General features: G+C 48.6%; 3 protein-coding genes across 3 annotated transcripts in view; all 3 read left to right on the top strand.

Annotated features, from left to right (window-relative positions):
* Positions 1 to 5,355, top strand: LOC114912026 (uncharacterized). The gene is made up of 6 exons (XM_029256569.1): positions 1 to 639; positions 1,106 to 1,176; positions 1,454 to 1,685; positions 2,055 to 4,225; positions 4,745 to 4,954; positions 5,080 to 5,355. The coding sequence occupies exons 1-6, from the start codon at positions 327 to 329 to the stop codon at positions 5,179 to 5,181; spliced, it is 3,099 nt and encodes a 1,032-aa protein (XP_029112402.1). The 5' UTR covers positions 1 to 326; the 3' UTR covers positions 5,182 to 5,355.
* Positions 5,356 to 8,072: 2,717 nt separating this feature from the next.
* Positions 8,073 to 9,981, top strand: LOC108937920 (cystatin-like). The gene is made up of 3 exons (XM_018758145.2): positions 8,073 to 8,358; positions 8,746 to 8,841; positions 9,723 to 9,981. Exons 1-3 carry the CDS (start codon positions 8,080 to 8,082, stop codon positions 9,828 to 9,830), a joined length of 483 nt encoding a protein of 160 aa, XP_018613661.1. The 5' UTR covers positions 8,073 to 8,079; the 3' UTR covers positions 9,831 to 9,981.
* A 4,272-nt stretch (positions 9,982 to 14,253) lies between these two features.
* The window catches only part of bcl9 (BCL9 transcription coactivator), a 47,449-nt gene continuing 42,824 nt past the window's right edge, over positions 14,254 to 18,878 (top strand). The window contains exon 1 of the mRNA XM_018759286.2: positions 14,254 to 14,657. The gene's annotated coding sequence lies outside the window, so the exon portion shown is untranslated. The remainder of the gene's footprint in view (positions 14,658 to 18,878) is intronic.

Genomic DNA, 18,878 nt, shown 5'->3' with positions numbered 1-18,878 from the left:
TTTTATCCCTCCAATTGTTCCTGAATCTGTGATGCCCTGACTCTGACATGTCGCAATAGACGCTTCCCATATGTTAGAACTTTTTTAAAGATAAACCTCAAGACGGCAATCTAAAGTTACCGAGGGCCCCCTCCCGGACATCTCAAGCGGAATACAGTTGGAGCTGGTTTTGGATTATTTCTGCTGATGTTCTGTGTACAGTAGTGTCACGATGAGGATGTATAAGTCAAGGTGAGAAGGGCTTGCTGGGCAGAGCTGAGTGAAGCGGGAAGGAAGAGGGAAGCAAAAGCCAAAAAAAGACAGCGAAGGAGGAAGCTGGTGTGAAGATGGCCGGTAACTCCGCCTGTAACGCTAAATGTGTCGGTGATGAGATACTGGATGCCAAACGTGAGCGTGAGGGAGAGCCCGACACAAAAGAGAGCGCATCTAAAGAGGTGCCATCCTCGCCTTACTTTGAGGTCATCGATGGGGTACTTTATCGTAAGAAGTTGGAGAAGGGCTTCATCAACTATCGGGAAGTGTTGGACAAAGAGCGGCGGCAGAATGCCATTGCCACCTTTCACCACAAGCGCCCTGGGAGTCGACACCACACCTTGGAGGACACCTACAGATACGTGGCTGAGAATTACTGGTGGGAAGGTAGTGGTCTGACCTTATTGGAGACATGTAAATGGTCAAAAAATGTGTTTGCACTGTTAACTGTTAGGGGCACGCTAGCGCTCAGATTTGTGCGCACCATGCTCCTTACCTGGGCTTCGTCTTTTTTGGTGTTGGACTGTGCCCTGACTTTTTAAAAAGTCCTCATGTTTGTGCAAAACAAGACATTTAGTCATATATATTATACACCCTGTTGCAAGAAACGGGGTGCTTTTGTAAGCAGATGGATGCTTATAGTTGTCTAGAAGAAACTGAAAGATTTTTCAGTTGACTTAAATTGATTTTAATGTATTGTTTGAGATGTTGAGGTCGTAACCTCTCAATTTTTTAAAGCTGAGAAAAAGCAGGTTTTATCAACTTAAATACAGGAGAAGCTGTCTTTGTTGTTGTAGGGTTCTTTTTGTTGAGTCTTTTGCATTAATTTTTTTTAAACCCCTTGTATTCTTAGGTATGTACTTCCACATCCGGGAGTACGTGATGAACTGCCAGGAGTGTCAGATGCAGCCGGAAGGACATGAGGTAGGAGTCGCATCTGATGTACTGGACCTGTAGGTGATCTTGTCGGAGTTATGGTGGGAGCATTTGGGTCTGTGCGAGTCAAACCAGCTGTTCTAGCTCTGTAGGTGACTTCTTCCAAGATGAAGCACCTAGAGCAGGTGAATTTTCTGTGCTAATCCTTAAGAGTTTTAGTTGGTGTAGGTTCTTTACCTGCTGTCTGTTTTTGCTGTATTAACAATGTTCGCTGAGGATTGTTTATTATATTTATGCTTGTATGTCATGGCTTTCCCCTGACCAGATACGCTCCAAGTCGCTGGTTTCCAAGACGTTGGAATCCCACAGCAATGACCTCTTGGGCAAGCTGAAGGGCCAGTGGGAAGAGGGGCTCTTCTGTGACATCACCCTAAAGACAGGTGGGCGCTCCTTCTGTGCACACAAGGCAGTGCTGGCAGCCGTCAGCGAGTACTTCCAGGAGATCTTCGCTGAGATGGCCTCTTCACCCACTCCGCAGTCTGACATTGATCTTACTGGTGAGTGACACAGTTTTCCCTTCAACATTTTTTGTCCTCAGCTTTTCCTCCCGCTGTCTTTCTAATTTGTGTGCATGTATTTAAGTCATGCAGTATTTTCAAGAGTGAAAAACTTCAGATTTTGCTACGGTATGAAAACATTGAGGGGACTTCTTTGAATGTAGCCTGATGGTTTTGTCTGACCTTAATGATGATAAAGCTGTTAGCACCACATTTGTGGCATTCATGTCTGACTGTTGTGGAAGGCACTGCTAGCATGAGATTTCCAGGACTGTGCTGGAGCTCTCGCAGGAGTTTCTTTTTGACTGAGCCAAAGGCAGCAGGGAAGGTACACCTGTCGCTCAGCTTTATCTGCCTTGTTTCCTCCAGGTTTTAGTGCAGAGAGCTTCCTTCCCCTGCTGGAGTTCTCCTACACCTCCACTCTGTCCCTGAAGCTCGAGGACCTGACGGAGGTGTCCACCATGGCACGTCATTTTCGAATGTGGGCCGTGGTGGAAGCTTGCCGGGCCATCCAGAGGGAGCAGGGAGCCGGCACCGGGAAGATTTGCCTGAAGTCTGAGCCTTGTGCTGGGGGCTACTCATTTGAGTCCTCCAGCCCCAGGCTCTTGGAGGACTCCAGCAGCCAGCATGATGGCCCTGCTGTCATCAGCACTGAGAGGATCACCGGAATGAGGAAGAGGAAGAGTGCTGAGAAGGAAGAGGATCCTGCTGGAAATTTGGGATCTCTTGGGAATTGCAGGGAGTCTGTGCTAGACCAGAGTTTTAAACTGACACTGGAACCATCTGATGAGTCAGGGGTCGAGACACCAAGCAAATTGGTGAAGTTCACTCATCAGTCACCAAAACATGGACAGCAGGATGGAAATGGCCTCCCTTGCAGCCCAACCCGCAGGCTAAAGCTTATGGACTTCAAATCCCCATCCAGTAAGGGTAAAGCATCCCACCAGAGCCTCTCCATTAGTCATCCACCTGTACGCATCTTACGCTCGACACCCACAGTTTCCCAGCAGCAGCTAGAGCCCACAGTAGAACATATTAGAGATGTACCATCTGCTGTCCCCTCGTCTAGCTCCCGGAAGCGCAAACCGAGGATCGGTTTCCCACAGGCCAGCCAGGAGGGCACCCCAGTAAAAGAGGAGCCGCTGGAGGAGGAAGTGCATAGCCCCAGGACGCTGGAGAAGTATCGGCTGCTGAGTGTGTTAGGCCTTCAGCGAAAGTGCCTCCTGCCTGGGCCTGAGGAGTTGACAGGCTGGAGACAGAAGAAGAGACTACGTAAGCTCAAAGTGGACAGCTACTCCCTGACGGCCCGTCGGAAGCCCCGAGTCCAGGGCAAAGCCAGTAGCTCCGGAGTCAGTGGACCTTCCATCACAGACAGTAGTGAAAGGAACGTCACATTCCTTGACAGGGTGATTAAGACCGAGCCACCTGAACCCATTAGCCTGGAGGACATGAGTCGGAAGAATACGGCCTGCCCCCTGCTGGTTGCTGGTGAGCATAGCCACAGGTCCAACACTTTTCAAGAAGAGAGGGGGTTGAGGCGCTCCATGAGGGGCAGGAGCTCTCCCCCATTAGTCCGCCCCAACCTTCGGGCTGGGAACGCAGAAAGGGCCTCCCGTGTGCCGAAGGAGAAGCCTGTGCGTATAAAAGCGGAGCCTTCCTCATTCCCCATCCAGCCCCTGGCTGCTGCCACACGCAGCCGTGTGAGCGCACGCCTCTGTCATCATGGAGATCCCCTCTTCTCTCTCAAGTTGAAGAGATCTGCAGTCAAGGGCTGCTCCCTGAATGAGCTGTCCACCAGGGTCACGAGGAGAACAGTCCAGGTAGCTCGTTGCGGTGGAGGTCGGCCAGCTGCAAGAACCGAGATGGAGCGGAACTGCGTGCGTGTTGCAAAAAAGAAGAAGAAGAAGAAGAAGAAGAAGAAGAAAAAGGACATAAAGGTCAGAGCAGCAGGACACAGAGGAGCACCAGCCAAAGCTGCCCGAGTAATGGAGGGAGTGAGAAAGCATGGTGGATGTCGTCAAAGTAGCCCCGGGACTGGGACCGGGACCAGCACCCGCACCCACCGTCACGGTCACCACCTTCTTGGAGTGATTAAGGATGAGCCAGTGGACCCCATTCCTCTGTCTGTTGATGCCATACCAGAGCTGGGGAAGAGGCAGAGCAAGCCCCCCATGAAGCTGCTGGACCCTGGCTTCCTCTTCAGCTTTTGCAGACCCATCAGCTCCATCAAGAAGGAGGAGGAGGAGCGTGTGGACATCTGCCTGACCCGCTCCATGGCCCATTCCATGACCCCGAGACCCAGCACACGGAAGCAAAGTGGCAGGAGCGCGGCAGACATCTCGAGTCGTACACGTAGCGCCATCAGGGAAGCCCACGCTTCACGCATCCGCATCCGTAGCCCTGGGCGAATGGAGCCTGGGGCGGGCACGTCGCGGACGAGGACGAGACTTGCTAGCACAGAGAGGGAGCTCCTCAATGGCTTCCGTCGACTCGGCTTGCCCGGAACAGCAAGGCCAAAGGTGAAACGGGAACAACCAAAGGTACGTGCCGAAGTGGGTGGCAAACAGCAGGTTAAGAACAATAATAGTCACAGTAATACACTTCTTATAGCTCATGTTGCGGGTCCAGAACCACACAGAATATCGCTTTGTTTTGCTTTACCAGTAAAATTCGGTACGGTTTTAGTAGAAGCAAGGTTAGCACCAGGAGGCAGACATGACAGCACTTAAGTCATGTCCTTATTCTTACCGGCGCTCACCTGGACAGCGCTGCCCTTGGCCTGGTGGGGTATGTGGCCTGGTGTTTCTCTGCATCTTGCTGCCCACACTGGTCGCGCAACACTTTACGGTTTAGTTTTTGCACCCCTTGCTGGATGGACATTGGGGTTTGAACATTTCACCACATTGCAAACATGCTGTGTAAAGGGAGTGCGGCTTTATTTTCTAAAATTTTTTTTCAAGCAGCTTTCATGTATTGCTCTAGTTCTCAGTATGGGAACAGTGATATTTAAATGTGTGACATGGTTCTGATCAAGCTTTACAATTCTTACCGCCCTACAGAAAAATCTGCGACTGCCCCCCCTCCAGGGTCGTCACTTGCTTCTCCTGGGTTCAGTTCGGCGGACGAGAGTGAAGCAGCTGCGGCAGGCGCGTGGCCGCTCTCCCGTGACGTCGCACACCTGCTTTCAGTGCCGGGTCACCTACAGAAACTGCGAGGCGCTGATCATGCACCGCATTCGCCACATTGAGGGCAAGCACTGGCCTTGTCCGGTATGTCCTGTTGCACCACCTCCCTGCCCTCGTGCCATTCCTGCTCCTGCCTCCCGTTTGTCTCCCTGTTGCTCTTGGGTTTGTCTTCCCTGTGCATCTCATCACTTGTCTGCTTCTTTCCACAGCTGTGCAGCAAGACTTTCTTCAGGCAGCGCAATGTGCAGAGCCATATCCGCACACATGACCACAAACTATACAAATGCCCCCGCTGCCTCTCTGCCTCCTGATGCTGGTCCCCACACCCGAAGGGGGGGGATCCTAGCCATAAACATAATGCAGCCTGGAGTGTTCCATCATGCAGAAAAAAATTTTTTTTTTTTTTTTTTTACTCCAAATTCCCATTAGTGTACATTTGCTTTAGTTCAATAAAGCACTTTTTTGCTTCCTTTTTACTTATTATTTCAGTTGCTATTTTAATAAATCTAATTTGGGCTTGACACCATTGTCAGTCATTTCGTTTTATTGATTGATTGTTCCCACTTTAGGGTCAACATTGTTTGGAATACTTTGGGGAAAGTTTTTTTTTTTTTTCTTTTTTTTTTCCTTTTATGAAATGATTGTAAATCCAAGTAATCCATTCGAGTGGAAGATAATGGTTAAATGATAGGTGTAATTATTCTTGTTGTAATTATTATTGTTATTTAAATAAAAAAAACTAAAGATATGGTTTCCCTTTTGCCTTTAGGTCACTACAGGAGGTTAAACTTGTTGCAGGGTTTTGGTCAGAGAAGAACACACATACAAGCTATTGTTTGTTTCCTAGACAAATATCAAATGCACTTAACCACAGTAGCATTGTGGTAAACCTAAGACGTCCTTGGTGGAATGGATGTGGAATTTTACTCAGACCTGGGAATACTTGAAGGAAATGAAATATGTGTATATCCTTGTCTTTTCCTTGTGTTTGACAGCATCGGTTTGGTGTTGCTGCATGTTCTGCTATCGTGTTCCAGGTTTAACAAAAAAGAATAAAGGTTATCACAATGTTGCCTATTTAAAAGGGAAAACTGCCAGGTTTTCAGAATGATGTGGAAAGTATAATGTACTAATTGTGACTGAAGTACGTACAATAGTTTCCTCAGTTTGGAAGGATGGTTGTCGTTTAATTTCTGTATTTAAGAGCCTTGGTAATATTTAAATTTTATCATTTACTGGTTAATTTTTTTCCTATTTAGAATTGGAAGCACCAACTATAGAGGTTTCATTTTTAGATGTTCTAACCGAAAAAAGCCTGAAATTGAAATTTGAATAAATTTTGCATTTTATAATGCCTCGTCTACTTCATTTGTGTTTTGTGTTCCTAACGTCTTTGGGAAGAAGAAGCAATATCACAGAACGGTTGCTACTTGTCAAAATTCAGGTGGTGGTTGTCATTGACCTTTTGAGTCAGTTGTTAGTGTTACAGCACCCTATACTTACACCTACATTTATTCATTTAGCTGATACTTTTCTCCAAAGTCACTTACAATGTTTGTTTACCTACAATTATGTACCCATTTATCCAACTGGGTAAAGTTACTGGAGCAATTTAGGGTAAGGACCTTGTTCAGCTACTACAGCCATAGATCAAACCTACAAGCTTTGGGTTCGAAGGCGGCAGCTCTAACCACTGCATTACCAGCTGTGCCTACACCTCTCTGTATAGCTCCTGAAGATGCATTATAGTGACTCATTCAACAAAAAGGGCATCTGGAATCTTTCCGTATTTCTCTTACTCAATGTCCTATTGCAGATGCTGGTCATTAAGGTACTATCCACACTGCTTGCTGCAACCCATTGGTCACATAGCCTCCCTTCCATTGACACGCCCAGGTGCATTTACTGGTTTTGTTGCCGGGGGTCACGATGGACGGATGGATGGACATTAAACAAAATTGCACCTTCTTAGCTGATGTCCTTGTCCAAAGCGACTTGTGATCACGTTCACAATTATTGAGCTGCCGTTACTGTATGAATTCAGGGTAAGTACTTGCACTAAGGGGTGCGGTGGTGCAGTGGGTTGGACCGCAGTCCTGCTCTCCGGTGGGTCTGGGGTTTGAGTCCCGCTTGGGGTGCCTTGCGACGGACTGGCGTCCCGTCCTGGGTGTGTCCCCTCCCCCTCCGGCCTTCCGCCCTGTGTTGCCGGGTAGGCTCCGGTTCCCCGTGACCCCATATGGGACAAGCGGTTCTGAAAATGTGTGTGTGTGTGTACTTGCACTAACTATGGGTGTTTTGGCAGGAGTGGGACTGGTGTCCTGCCCAGAGCGTACCCCTAGGGCCTGCGCCCAGTGATAATGGGATAGGCTCCAGACCCCAGCGACTGACTGGGACAAAGTTATCGAAAGTGAGCGAATGAGTGGGATCCTTAGTTTCGAGACTGTAAGGCGACTGCTCTGAACAACACAATCTACCATCCCGTGTAGCAAAATTAGGATGTTTTAAAATCTGGAAAGGGTATTATATCTAAAGTGAAAGGTGCTTTCTTAGGAAGCTAAGAAATTCACAGTCAAAAGCAGGAGTTGAACAGAAACACGCCAGCTAGAAAACACCTCGTTAGAACGTCAAATTTGGACTTCCCTTCTTTGCGTTCCGGATTGACGCGCTCACTACCACATGGGCTGTTCTTAACCAAAATGCTTTTTTCAGAGCTAGATCTCGAGTACGCTGGTGATTGGGAAATGAGACTCACCTGAGTGTGATTTGATGTTCCTAAACAAGTATGAGCCTGTGAGCGGCTTTAGGAGGCGGTGTTAAATATGGGTGTTTCAGAAAGCACTACAACAGCTACACAGCTCACTGCAGTAAACTTCTTTTGAGGTTCTACAAAGCTGAAATAATGCTGAACTGGGTTTACCTGGTTTTTAAAACTGCTGTACATATGAGTACACAAGTTTCTTTTAACCTTTCAAAATAAAAATGTGTACTGGAGGGACTTTAGACTGCTTTCCTTTAACCTGCTTTGGACTGAACTCCAAACATGGTGACCAAGAAATGTACAAAGTGTTCCTGCTGATATCCTGGAGTGAGGGGTGGGGTGATAGCAGTGCACAGAAGGGAGAGCCTTTGTTTTGCTGTTGCTGGAGACATGACGACAGGCAGTGCTTGGCTCCACCTAGGTGTGTGCGTATATGTATGTATGTACGTGCATGCGCACGCATTCTTGTACAACCGTTCCTCGAGTGTTGTCTCTAACGCAGCCTTGGTCCCAGCAGACAATGACCGGCTCCTTGCTGTTCTGCGCCTTTCTCCCTCTGATCGTGGCGGCTGGCTTGAGGCTCACACCCCCTGCGCACAAGACACAGGAAGTGGACCCCAGTGACCCCGAGGTTCAAGCCTGTGCCTCTTTTGCCCTGGAGAGTTTCAACTTCTTCAGCAAAGACCCACACATCTATGCCATCACCAAGTTCTACTCGGTCAAGAGAGCTGTGAGTCAGTTGTTGCGTCGCTACGAAGCTAAGCGACACTCTTCTTTCCCCGAGTTTTTCTCTCTGTTTTGTAGACTTAGTCGTAGCAGGTCTGGTGTCTGTTCGCAAATGTGATCCAAGATGTAGCTCCAAGGTCAGTGTGGGATAAGGGCCTGTTAATCTGTTCTGGCTCAAGGAGTGTATTCACAAATTGCCATGGTTTACAGTCAAGGAGAACAGCACGGTAAAGCTACCTGTTGCTGTGTAAATGTGGCTGTGATGTGGTTACAGTAAAAGTTTAAAGGGTTTGAGGAAAATCTCATAGTACTTTAATGTCCAGACTTGGTGTGTATGGATCTGGGAAGGGCTACAGAGCGACGTTTTCTCAAACTGTGTCTCAATCTCCAGGATGTCGGTGGCGGACAGTATGACATGGATGTGGAAGTAACAAAAACCCAGTGGTTGAAAGACCAAGTGAGCAAAGGCTCCTCAACCGATCAAGAGGTACATGCTGACCTACAGGTTCTATTGTGTTTATTCCCACAAGCTATGCCACGGCGGGGAACTCGTATCTGCGTTCACTTCTGCCAGGCAGAATCTCCAGATTCCCGCACAGTAGCGCCCACTTACAACGTGCTCACGTTTGGAAGTTAGCATGAAATCAGCTGCCTGTTGACCATGGACGCACCTTGCGTTATTGCACAGTCAGTGCTCTTTTTAAACATGTACGAACATGAATAAACATGGTAACTATAGTGATTGGCTGTGGTATGGCAAAAGAACATCAAATAAGCTGTAGACCCGCATCCTGTTTTCATGCTAAGCTCCTGTTTGCCCACCTGACCCCCTTCACCCCTTACTGGCATCATTATTATATGAGTGATGGCAGCACGTGATGCTGCTCATTTGCATATTGCTGGATGATGTGGGTGGAGTTCTGTCTGTACCAAAAAGTTAAATGTGGAACAGTGTCACACAGTTTTAATTAAAAACAAAAAACCTAACTAGCGAGGGGGCGCAGTGGTGCAGTGGGTTGGACTGGGTCCTGCTCTCTGGTGGGTCTGGGGTTCGAGTCCCGCTTGGGGTGCCTTGCGATGGACTGGCGTCCCGTCCTAGGTGTGTCCCCCCTCTGGCCTTACGCCCTGAGTTGCTGGGTAGGCTCCGGTTCCCCGCAACCCCATATGGGACAAACAGTTCAGAAAGGGGGGAAAACCTAACTAGCATGCTGTGCAGTAATGAGGCAACTTTTAAACTTATGCAGTCAGTTTGAGATGAGTCTCTAGGAGATCATGGTAACAAGTGTATATTGGCCTTTCATCTTTGACCTCAGTGTGTTACAGTAACACCTAACCCTGACCTGCTGCACTTAATTTCTCCTCTGCCAGGTGTTCCGGTGTCACTTCGTGGTCCTCAGCGCTCCATGGAAGAAGCAGAGAGCTCTTCTTCAGAGCTCCTGTACTCCTGTGGTCAGCACTGGTGCCGGCATGCACTAATCTTGAAATAATGTGCCACAAATCTTACAGCTTCACTGCTAGCACTCACTGTGCCCCCCAGGGTCTCCATCACCCTGCACTTATGAACCCATCAGGATCTGTCTGCCAAAATTCACATGCCAATAAAACCTCCTGTTGTGGAACTAACAAATGGCTTTTTGTTGAGTTGTCCGCGTGAGAAAGGGTGACGATTTCCGTGTACGCAGTGCCTGTAAGTGGCTCCTGGTTAAAACACACTGGGGAGCACTAGGTGGCGGTGGAGAGCGGTAAGTTCACGAAAAGCGGAGCAAGGACGTATTCCATCAATTCCTGCCGTATCACACTTGCTCTGCAGGAGTCATAGAAATACCAGCAGGCCTTAGCTGGTTCTTATGTAAATTATATTAATTCACTTAGCAGGTGCTTTTCTCCAAAATGACTTACCATGTTGTTTACTCATTAATACTGCTTTGTAATTCTTACTGGAGCAGTTTAAAGTACAGTACCCTACTCGAGGGCACTAGAGATAGAAAGGGGATTCTAACCTGCGATCTTCGTGTCCGAAGGCAGCGTCTCTTAACGCGGCACTGCCAGCTCTCTTGATAATTTTAAAAAGTGATCAAGTCTTTCGAACTGAAAGAGCACAAGTGATTGAACACACGGCAGGGGCACTTCTCACTAGCAGCCCCAGTGCGGGTATCTGCGTTTGCACATTTGGGGACGGGATTTCGGAACATTTTGTCCGTATTAGTCTTGTGCAGGTCAGATTTGTACACGTGGGCCTGGGGAAAAATCCCAAGAAAGGCTACGCCGGACGGGTCTATTAAATGCCGACGACGGTAACAATACGTGGTAAGGTACCGAACACTAAAACGTGGGAAACTGGAAACCTACTGGACAGTGGAAAGCAGCCATCCTGCTAAAAGATCTTTCAGCCCACAAAGACAATGTGAGACACATATCGTGGCATGCTACGCTTTTTGGAGCCAATGGTCTCCGGATCACGGGTATGAAGACGTCAGTAGACTTGTCAACAATGACGCACATCTCTGGAGTCCCAGGAATCTATACAAAATTGTTTCCATCTATTTTAGTCTGCTTCCACATTCCTGAACCGCTGACTGTAGCCGACTCACAATGTGAATTCTTCAGCGCTCTCGGTTCGAATTACCTTTTGGCGAAGAAGTGGGTCCCACAGTGGAGTTACGGAAAACCTACAAACTAGATGTCAAGTAAGGATTTGGGGAAAGATCCACCTGTTTGCTTTAAGGGCAGATGAGGTTCTCAGCCAGGGCAATGATTGTTTACGATACGTTTATTCATTTTGCTTACACTTTTCTCCAAAGCGTCTTACGTTTATTTCCCCCTTTATACAGCTCGGTAATTTTACTGGAACAATTTAGGCCGAGTACTTTCCGAAAATGGGAGCTACAGCCGGGACTCAAACCCGCAACCTTTGGATCAAAAGGCAGGGGCTCTAACTACTACTGTACCTGCCGTTCTGCTGTTTGAGACCTTATTCATACACGAAGCCTCAAGAAACCCAAAATGTCCACATTGTCCATTATTACCTCTGCGATGATTAATGCTCCAGAAGTACATTGAGCAAGTGTGGTTGCAAACCTTCTCGTGTACCTATTGAGAGTGTACAAGGGTGAAGGGCCTGCTGTCTGTGTTGCGCTGGCAATCCTCCTCGAAGCTACTTGAATGAATGTCCCTCTGCAGCCAGAACTAGGAGAGGATGAATAGATTCAGAGTCTCTGCGATTGTGGGTACGAACGGAGGAACATTTCCATGTGTCTGGGACCAACGGAGCGTGCGTGTGGCTGTTGCGATGCCCTTTGTCGAGTCACGCTGGTGTTTTGTGAAGAAATCTCCTCCCGTTCCTCAGTCTGGTCGTCGACGGGGGGATGAATTCCTCGGAAGTGATCCTGCCAGTTTTCTGCACGTGAGGCTGCGGTACAATGGGCCACATTTTTGCCTTGCTGCCAGTTCACTCTAATACTGGTTCTCCTGCGAGGTTTGAAAGCCAGCAGGGACAGGAATCCCACTCCTGTCTCTGGTTCATACGCACACATTTGCCCCACATCAGCGGTCCAGACCTGTGACCATGTCTGTGGGCAGAGCGCTCGTCGTGCTGGTGTACGTCACGTCACCTCATTTAGAAGACGCTTTTCTCCAAGCGACTTCCAGTGAATACTATGCAGTGTTATGAGCCCACACACCTTATTCACCAGGGTGACTTACACTGCTAGATACACTACTTACACTGGGTCACTCATCCATACATCACTGGAACACACACACTCTCTCTCTGCGTCACTCACACACTATGGGTGAACCTGAACAGCGTGTCTTTGGACTGTGGGAGGAAACCAGAGCACTCGGAGGAAACTCACGCAAACACGGGAGGGAACATGCAAACTCCGCACGGACTGAGCGAGGATTGAACCCACGTCCTCTCACACCACTCAAGCGCCAGCGCACCACCCAGATTCAACTGTGACTTCAGTGAGACCAGTCCTTTCCACTAGGTGTGTGTGTGTTTATGGCCTCGAGAAAGGGGTAACGATCCTCTCAAAACCAGAGTACTCTGGCAGTCATCTAGGAGTTTTATTGTTGAAAAACCCTTTGTCTTTCCGACGAGGAAGGTTTCGCAAGTGCAGATGGAGGTACACAGTACCTCAAACGGAGAGGACTGCCGTTCTCCAAAGAGCTCTTGTTTGATTTGTCCTGCTTCCCAGACCGCGGTCGGCCCTTCTGCACGACAAAAACGTTGTTCCGAAAAGCCTGTTTGACAGAATTTATAGAGGTCAGTCCATTGATCTGTTGTTCACGTGTGGAAAATGTTTAAAGTGTAAACGCGCTACAATCCCTGCCTGCTGCGCCACATGAGTCCCGTGTGGTGATGTCCTGTGGCAGGATGTAAATATGTCCCGAGGATTTCCCTCCTTTCACCATCTTTACATGGCGTTCCTAACTTGTCAAGTGCCTCTGTCACCACAGGCTCCCATGAAATGTGAATTTACCTCAAAGTTGCATCGCTGCACATTCTGTCAAGAAATTAATTGTATTACATTTTCAAGTTTAATTAATATCAGACAAGCTCAATTTTTTTATTTATCACCTAGCAGTTCCGGACAGCATTACCGATCCAAGCCCATCCTTCTCCCATCAGCACCACTGTTTATGGTAAATCATGTATCAGGACTGCAAAATTCTTACAGAACAACTGCCTTATCCATTGGAAAAAAAATGCTGGATTTACTGTCCATTGTACATTTACATTTATTCATTTAGCAGGTGCTTTTCTCCAAAGCTGCATGCAACTGTAAACAAGCGGCCCGTCATTAATATAGAAGATACATATACAGACACAGTTCTCAGCAGCATACAATTCTTTTAGCAGCATACATTATGTGAATAGCTGCATGTAGAATTGATATGGAGTAAATGTTTCTTATTTTAATAAATGATGTACTGAATGTTTCTAGAAATAGGAGAGCAGGAGAGACGTGGGTCTGAAAGAGATGTGTTTTCAGACCATTTAATGTTGAGAAGGATTCAGCAGTTCCGAGCGAGAGAGGAAGCTCATCCCTGCAGACTGGAGCCAGAACTGAGAATCTCAGATTTTGGACCTGTTGTGCGGGGGGGGGGGGGGGAACCACCAAGTGGCCAGAGCTGGAGGATTGTAGAGGTCTGGTTGGGCCCTGAAGATTGACTAGGTGTCCTGCATGTATTGTAACACTTACCAGTTGTCCTGAAATTAGTTTACTACCTATTTTAATCACCTTGATGGCATCACAAGGATGACAGGAGACAGGAGCAGGCATTTTCCCCACAGCTCCACTTTGGGTATCTCCCAACGGTATGGACAAGATCACAGAAAGTCCTAAAGCCCTGCTGCTGGACAAGAGCAGTCCACACAGGTCCGAGCGACCAGTGCAGCGAAACTTTGCACTGTTGGAGCGTCGATTTATTGTTGCCCAGCCTCCATCCCTCGTCCCCCGTGCCCCCCAGCACCTCTCCATCTTGCTCTTTGCTCACGCCTCCCCGTCCCTTTCTTGTTTCGCAGCGTGAGCCCCTACACGTCTCTCCCTCTCTCTCTCTCTCTCTCTCTCTCCTTCCCTCTCTCTCCCTCTCTCTCCTCGAGAGCGCAGAGCGAGCGAGCCAAGCTGTCTGCCCAGCGGGAGCGCCGCGGCGGCCCCGTCTCCTCCGCCTCCCTCGTCCCCCCCCAGCCAAAAGCGGGGAGGAGCCGCGCGGGGGCCGGGTGCCGGGGAGGTGCAGGAGGGGGGCAGAAGGAAGGGGTGTCTTGTTTGTGGCTTGTCAGCAATTGCTTGAGACAAGCTTCCCTTCTATGTGTGAACGCTACTTGGCATGAATGCCGGGCCGTACCAAGCGCTCGCCAGCGGCGGGGGGAGCCGCGCGGAAGGCGCATCGGAGCCGCGCAGACAATAGGGCCCTCAAGTGTTCCCCCTAAGTTGCTTTCATGTTGTCCTGGTGTCTTGGCGCTGAAGAAGGGGACCAGGGACTGCAGGGACAAGGTCTTTGTGTGGATTTGTGCACTTTTCTCCCCCCGACACCACGAAAAGGAAGGAGCAAAACTAAGAGGCTGGGATGAGGAAAACCCTGACAGCGGGAGATGGGAAACAAAACGTGCACATGATGTTTTGTGAGTGACGCTATGTGAGGGCGAGAGCAGCGGTGCGGTGGCGGCCGTGGCGACGACGCAGCGGGGGTACGAGCGCCGCCGTGTGCCGTTCCTCGCGCCGGACAGCCGCGCGCTCCGGGACGGGCACGTCCGGCTGTCCCCGGAAAGCGCCGCGCTCACACTCTCAGTTGCCGTCGGTGAGTTGTGGAGCGTGTGTTTGGGTTGGGCGGGAGGAGGGGAGGTGGATGCTCAAAATGTCATGATGCTCATGATTTTCAGTCTGTCAGTGTCTCCGATGCACAGTCAAGTTGTGGTCAGTGTGCGGTCAGCATGTGCGAGTGGCCTCCTCTTTGGAGGGAGGGTAGCCAGCGGAAGCGTGTGTGTGTGTGTGTGTGTGTGTGTGTGTGGGGCGCTCAGGCAGCGTGCGGGATTTTACGCTCCGAACGAGCCGCAAAGCACGGAATCTCATCCCTCATTCGTCAGTCCTGCTTCCGACTGTGGACGTCTGTGGTTCCTAGGCACCCATCCTTGTGCGTTGATTTGGAGTGTACTGTTAACTGTACATTTGACACAACAGGTCTCACCGATGTCAGGCTTCTCAGATGCTCACGGAGCAGATTTTACCTGGCACAGCTTCGGAGATGGATGCGGACGAGATTGCGCTGGACACGGCGTTAGAAAAGGCCAACAGTCAGTATTGATCCCCTGTTTCCTCCAGTGCTGTCGAGCTCTTGTGTAAAGGAATGTCAGCAAACCCTCCAGATCCTCCACCCTAGTAAGTCCCTTATTCAGGTTTCATGTTCTCTCACTACACCATGCTGTGGAATTTTCTCACAGCTAATAAACAACACTTGTTTGGGTTGCTGTCCTTTTCGCTTACAGTCACTAACCATTTGGCCGGGTCGGGGCCGCAGCGGTCCAGAGCCCATCCTGGAACCACTGGGTGCAAGGCCAGGGTGGGGGTGGGAGGCACACACCTTGGACAGGATAGTAGACCATAACAGGGTAGCCACACACACACACACACTCATCCATTCGTACAACACGGGCAATTTAGTACCAACAGTTTACCTGAACTGTATGTTTTTGGACTATGGGAAGAAATCGGAGCACCGAGAGGAAACCCACAGAGACACAGAGAGAACATGCAAACTCCACACGCACTGAGCCGGATTCGAACCTTGCTCCCGAACTGCCCAGGCGCTGTGAGGCGGCAGTGCTACCTGCTGCACCACTGTGTTGCTTATTTATCTAAAGAATTCATTTAATTCAATCAATGAATCATACATGACTTTGGAGACAAGTGCCTGCAAAATGAATAAATGTCAATGTGAATTTAATTAAGTCTATCACTTCTTTAGATAGGCTGTATTATGGAATGAGCCATGTGAAACATGCAAACAGGTGCATGAGTTTCAGCTCACCAGTGGGCATCTCCAAGTGTGGGAGTCCTGGTTTTTTTCTGTTACCATCCAACGGACAACCGGGCTACCAGAAGGGTAAACATCTTTAATATATTAAAACCATAAAACGCGATGAAGTGCTTAGCAGTTGAGTCCAAAGTGAAACCAGCACAAGGTCATGTTCTACCTGTGTGATTTTTCCCTTTATCTATACACAAAGAAAGTGGCATAATTCAACACGTGGCTGTGGGTGTAAGGTCAGCAAAGGCTGCCTTTTGGTGCACCTTCAGTCATACGTAAAAATACCTGCATTTAAACCAGTCTTTTCAATGTTGCCACTCAACATTCCTGGGTTAAACAATGCATGCTTGTGGCATTGACAGGCTGCTATTAACCATTCCATTAAAGCACTGGCCAAAATATTCTGATACATACTAGATAATGCATATACATGAGGAAGGCACATTACAGCATATTCTGCTTGTATGGCAAACCACATGGCCTGGATGAGACGCTGTGCTCAAATAAGTAACAGGACATGAGACTCTGTGTCTCATGAGAGCAAGATGTTTATAACTATAATAACCATTGATGCATTTCCTGTGTGAACATGTTTGCTTATACAGCTAGGAGAGTAATTACGGAGTTATATGATCAACCATAGTTTTTGCTGACGAAGATCACTGCAGCCCTACCAGAGCCTCCCCATCCGCTACTGCTGCGCATTTATATCTCTCGCTACTCTGAGAGTGAGTATAAAGAAGCAAAACATGTGACTTGTTTCTCTTATATGTCCTCTGTGATATTTTTATTTGGGATTAAAGGGGGGCTGCTAGTCTAAGTGGCCACACAGTATCATGAGAGCAGAGTCATTTAGGCACCAGGAGTATCGTTAATACCCCAGCTAGAGAATTCAGTTTTTTTATTGTACTTACTGTAGCAGTTGAGCAGTGATGAGGAATATGGTGCTTTAGTTTCTCCTCACCAGCCGAATGCGATTCACTTTCCTGTGTTTCCATGCCTTTTTTTAAATTGTATGTATTTCACACACACACACACAGACCATCTGAAACCGCTTGTCCCATGCGGGGTCGCGGGGAGCCGGAGCCTAACCCAGCAACACAGGGCAAAAGGCTGGAGGGGACGCCAGTCCATCGCTAGGCACCCCAAGCAGGACTCGAACCCCAGACCCACCGGAAAGCAGGACCTGGTCAAACCTGCTGTGCCATTGCACCCCCCCCATACGTATTTCATTACTTCTATACAGTTTTTACTCAATTTATTTAAACCATTCAATTAAGCAACCGTAAAATGGCCCACTTTTTGTCCTTCTGTATATTAATTTTTTCAAGCTGCAGCTCCAGGTATGTAAATTCTTATCAATAAACCAAGGCCACTGGAAGTGAACTGAGTGTGTGCAGCGGCCAAACTCCATGTTACGTAATCTGAGATTGACAGAACTGTGGGAGTCGTGTTTAAATGCCCAGTCTGCAGAGGAGGATGTGTCTGATCCACTCTGTTTCACTGCCACCTGTACAGTCCTGCTTGGTGAAATCACACAGTCTTCGCATTTGTGGGAAAAGTAAACGGCACAAGTGTGGGGGAAAAAATATTAAGACACTTGTTCATGCTAATTATGACCGGACCCGCAAACATTTTTCTTTTGGAATTGATGTAACTTCGGGGTGCGGTGGCGCAGTGGGTTGGACCGGGTCCTGCTTTCCGGGGGGTCTGGGGTTTGAGTCCCGCTTGGGGTGCCTTGCGGCAGACTGGCGTCCCGTCCTGGGTGTGTCCCCTCCCCTTCCGGCCTTACGCCCTGTGTTGCTGGGTTAGGCTCCGTGACCCCGTATGGGACAAGCGGTTCTGAAAGTGTGTGTATGATGTAACTTTCATTCCGTCTGTATACTTTTTTGCCATCGTGTATAGAACATTAGAATGCTGTGATTTTTTTTTTCAGTACTTTTAGGGAGATTTTTCTCCTTTGAAAGGATTGTTCTTGGGTCTGTAGTTTAAGACAGTAAAGTCATTATAAGTAAAAGCCAAAAGGGGTTTAATCAAAAACTGCAGCTTCAAAAGTGAATTTTTGGAACATTGAGTGCTGTGGTTCACTGGACTCCTCAAAGAGAATAAATGGGTTTATCCTCCACAGCTGTCAGATATCTAATGCATAAATTACGCCTGCATTGCGGTAAGAGTGAGCCCACTGCCACAAAAATAAGAAAAAAAGCTCTTGATGGCAAATTTAGCCAGATGACGGTTTATTTAATGCAACTTTAAGAAACGGGCTGTTTTCTTCGCACGGGCCCCCGCTGAGCGAGACTCGGTTCGGAAGACGAGCTGTGATAAGAGCCGGCCAGCATTGCCCTCGACGGTGTCTGTTTATTCCCTTAGAACCGCTTTCTTCTGTTCCCCGTGTTTCTCCCGTTTTTCGAGATGGCCCAGCGGTGGTCCCCCGTGACAGACACGAGATCCACTGCGAGGGGCCAGCCTGGCCTGGGATCACAGCTGGGGCGGCGGGTGGTAAGGGGGAGGATGAAGGAGAAAATCTGTGTTCGTGACAGAATGCACAAAGAGGTGACAGACACCAGGAACACCAAAGCAGATTGCACTCGACTGGCTCAGGGCCGTTCATTTTCCATGCTGCATTGCTGCTCGCTGGTGCTTGGAGACAGGTTTTCTCCACCAGTGGCTGCATGTGGCCTGCTAGGCTGCAGGTAAAGTTGCCTGTAATCTTTTTATTCCCCGTCCATATAGACATGCAACCAAACTCAGCCAAAAAGTGAGGGGAAAAAAACGGCATTGCCGGGTACCTGCACCCACCTTGAGATCAGCTGGAAGATGGAATGAAGGAACCTGGTGCAGGAAACCCAAATCCCGAAGTGTCAACCGTAGCAAAGCGTATGTGGAAGTGTGCGTGGAGTGTGCGGGTACGTCTGAATGTGTGCGTATGCGAGGAGCACGTTTCTGTCAGCTTGAGCTGACCAATGTGGGGGGAAAAAAAAAAAAGAAAAAAAA

Source organism: Scleropages formosus, chromosome 12 (assembly GCF_900964775.1).
Source record: "Scleropages formosus chromosome 12, fSclFor1.1, whole genome shotgun sequence".
NCBI classification, from domain to species: Eukaryota; Metazoa; Chordata; class Actinopteri; order Osteoglossiformes; family Osteoglossidae; genus Scleropages; species Scleropages formosus.
The sequence above is the reverse complement of the archived record's forward strand: the minus strand, read 5'-3'. Positions and strand labels throughout refer to the sequence as shown.

Excerpts from the sequence above, each read along its gene's own strand:
- LOC114912026 (XM_029256569.1), top strand. The coding sequence starts at position 327 with ATGGCCGGTAACTCCGCCTGTAACGCTAAATGTGTCGGTGATGAGATA. Across the intron at positions 4,226-4,744 it reads TGAAACGGGAACAACCAAAG|AAAAATCTGCGACTGCCCCC; the intron begins GTACGTGCCGAA and ends ACCGCCCTACAG. Across the intron at positions 4,955-5,079 it reads GCAAGCACTGGCCTTGTCCG|CTGTGCAGCAAGACTTTCTT; the intron begins GTATGTCCTGTT and ends TTCTTTCCACAG.
- LOC108937920 (XM_018758145.2), top strand. The coding sequence starts at position 8,080 with ATGCGCACGCATTCTTGTACAACCGTTCCTCGAGTGTTGTCTCTAACG. Across the intron at positions 8,359-8,745 it reads TCTACTCGGTCAAGAGAGCT|GATGTCGGTGGCGGACAGTA; the intron begins GTGAGTCAGTTG and ends CTCAATCTCCAG. Across the intron at positions 8,842-9,722 it reads GCTCCTCAACCGATCAAGAG|GTGTTCCGGTGTCACTTCGT; the intron begins GTACATGCTGAC and ends CTCCTCTGCCAG.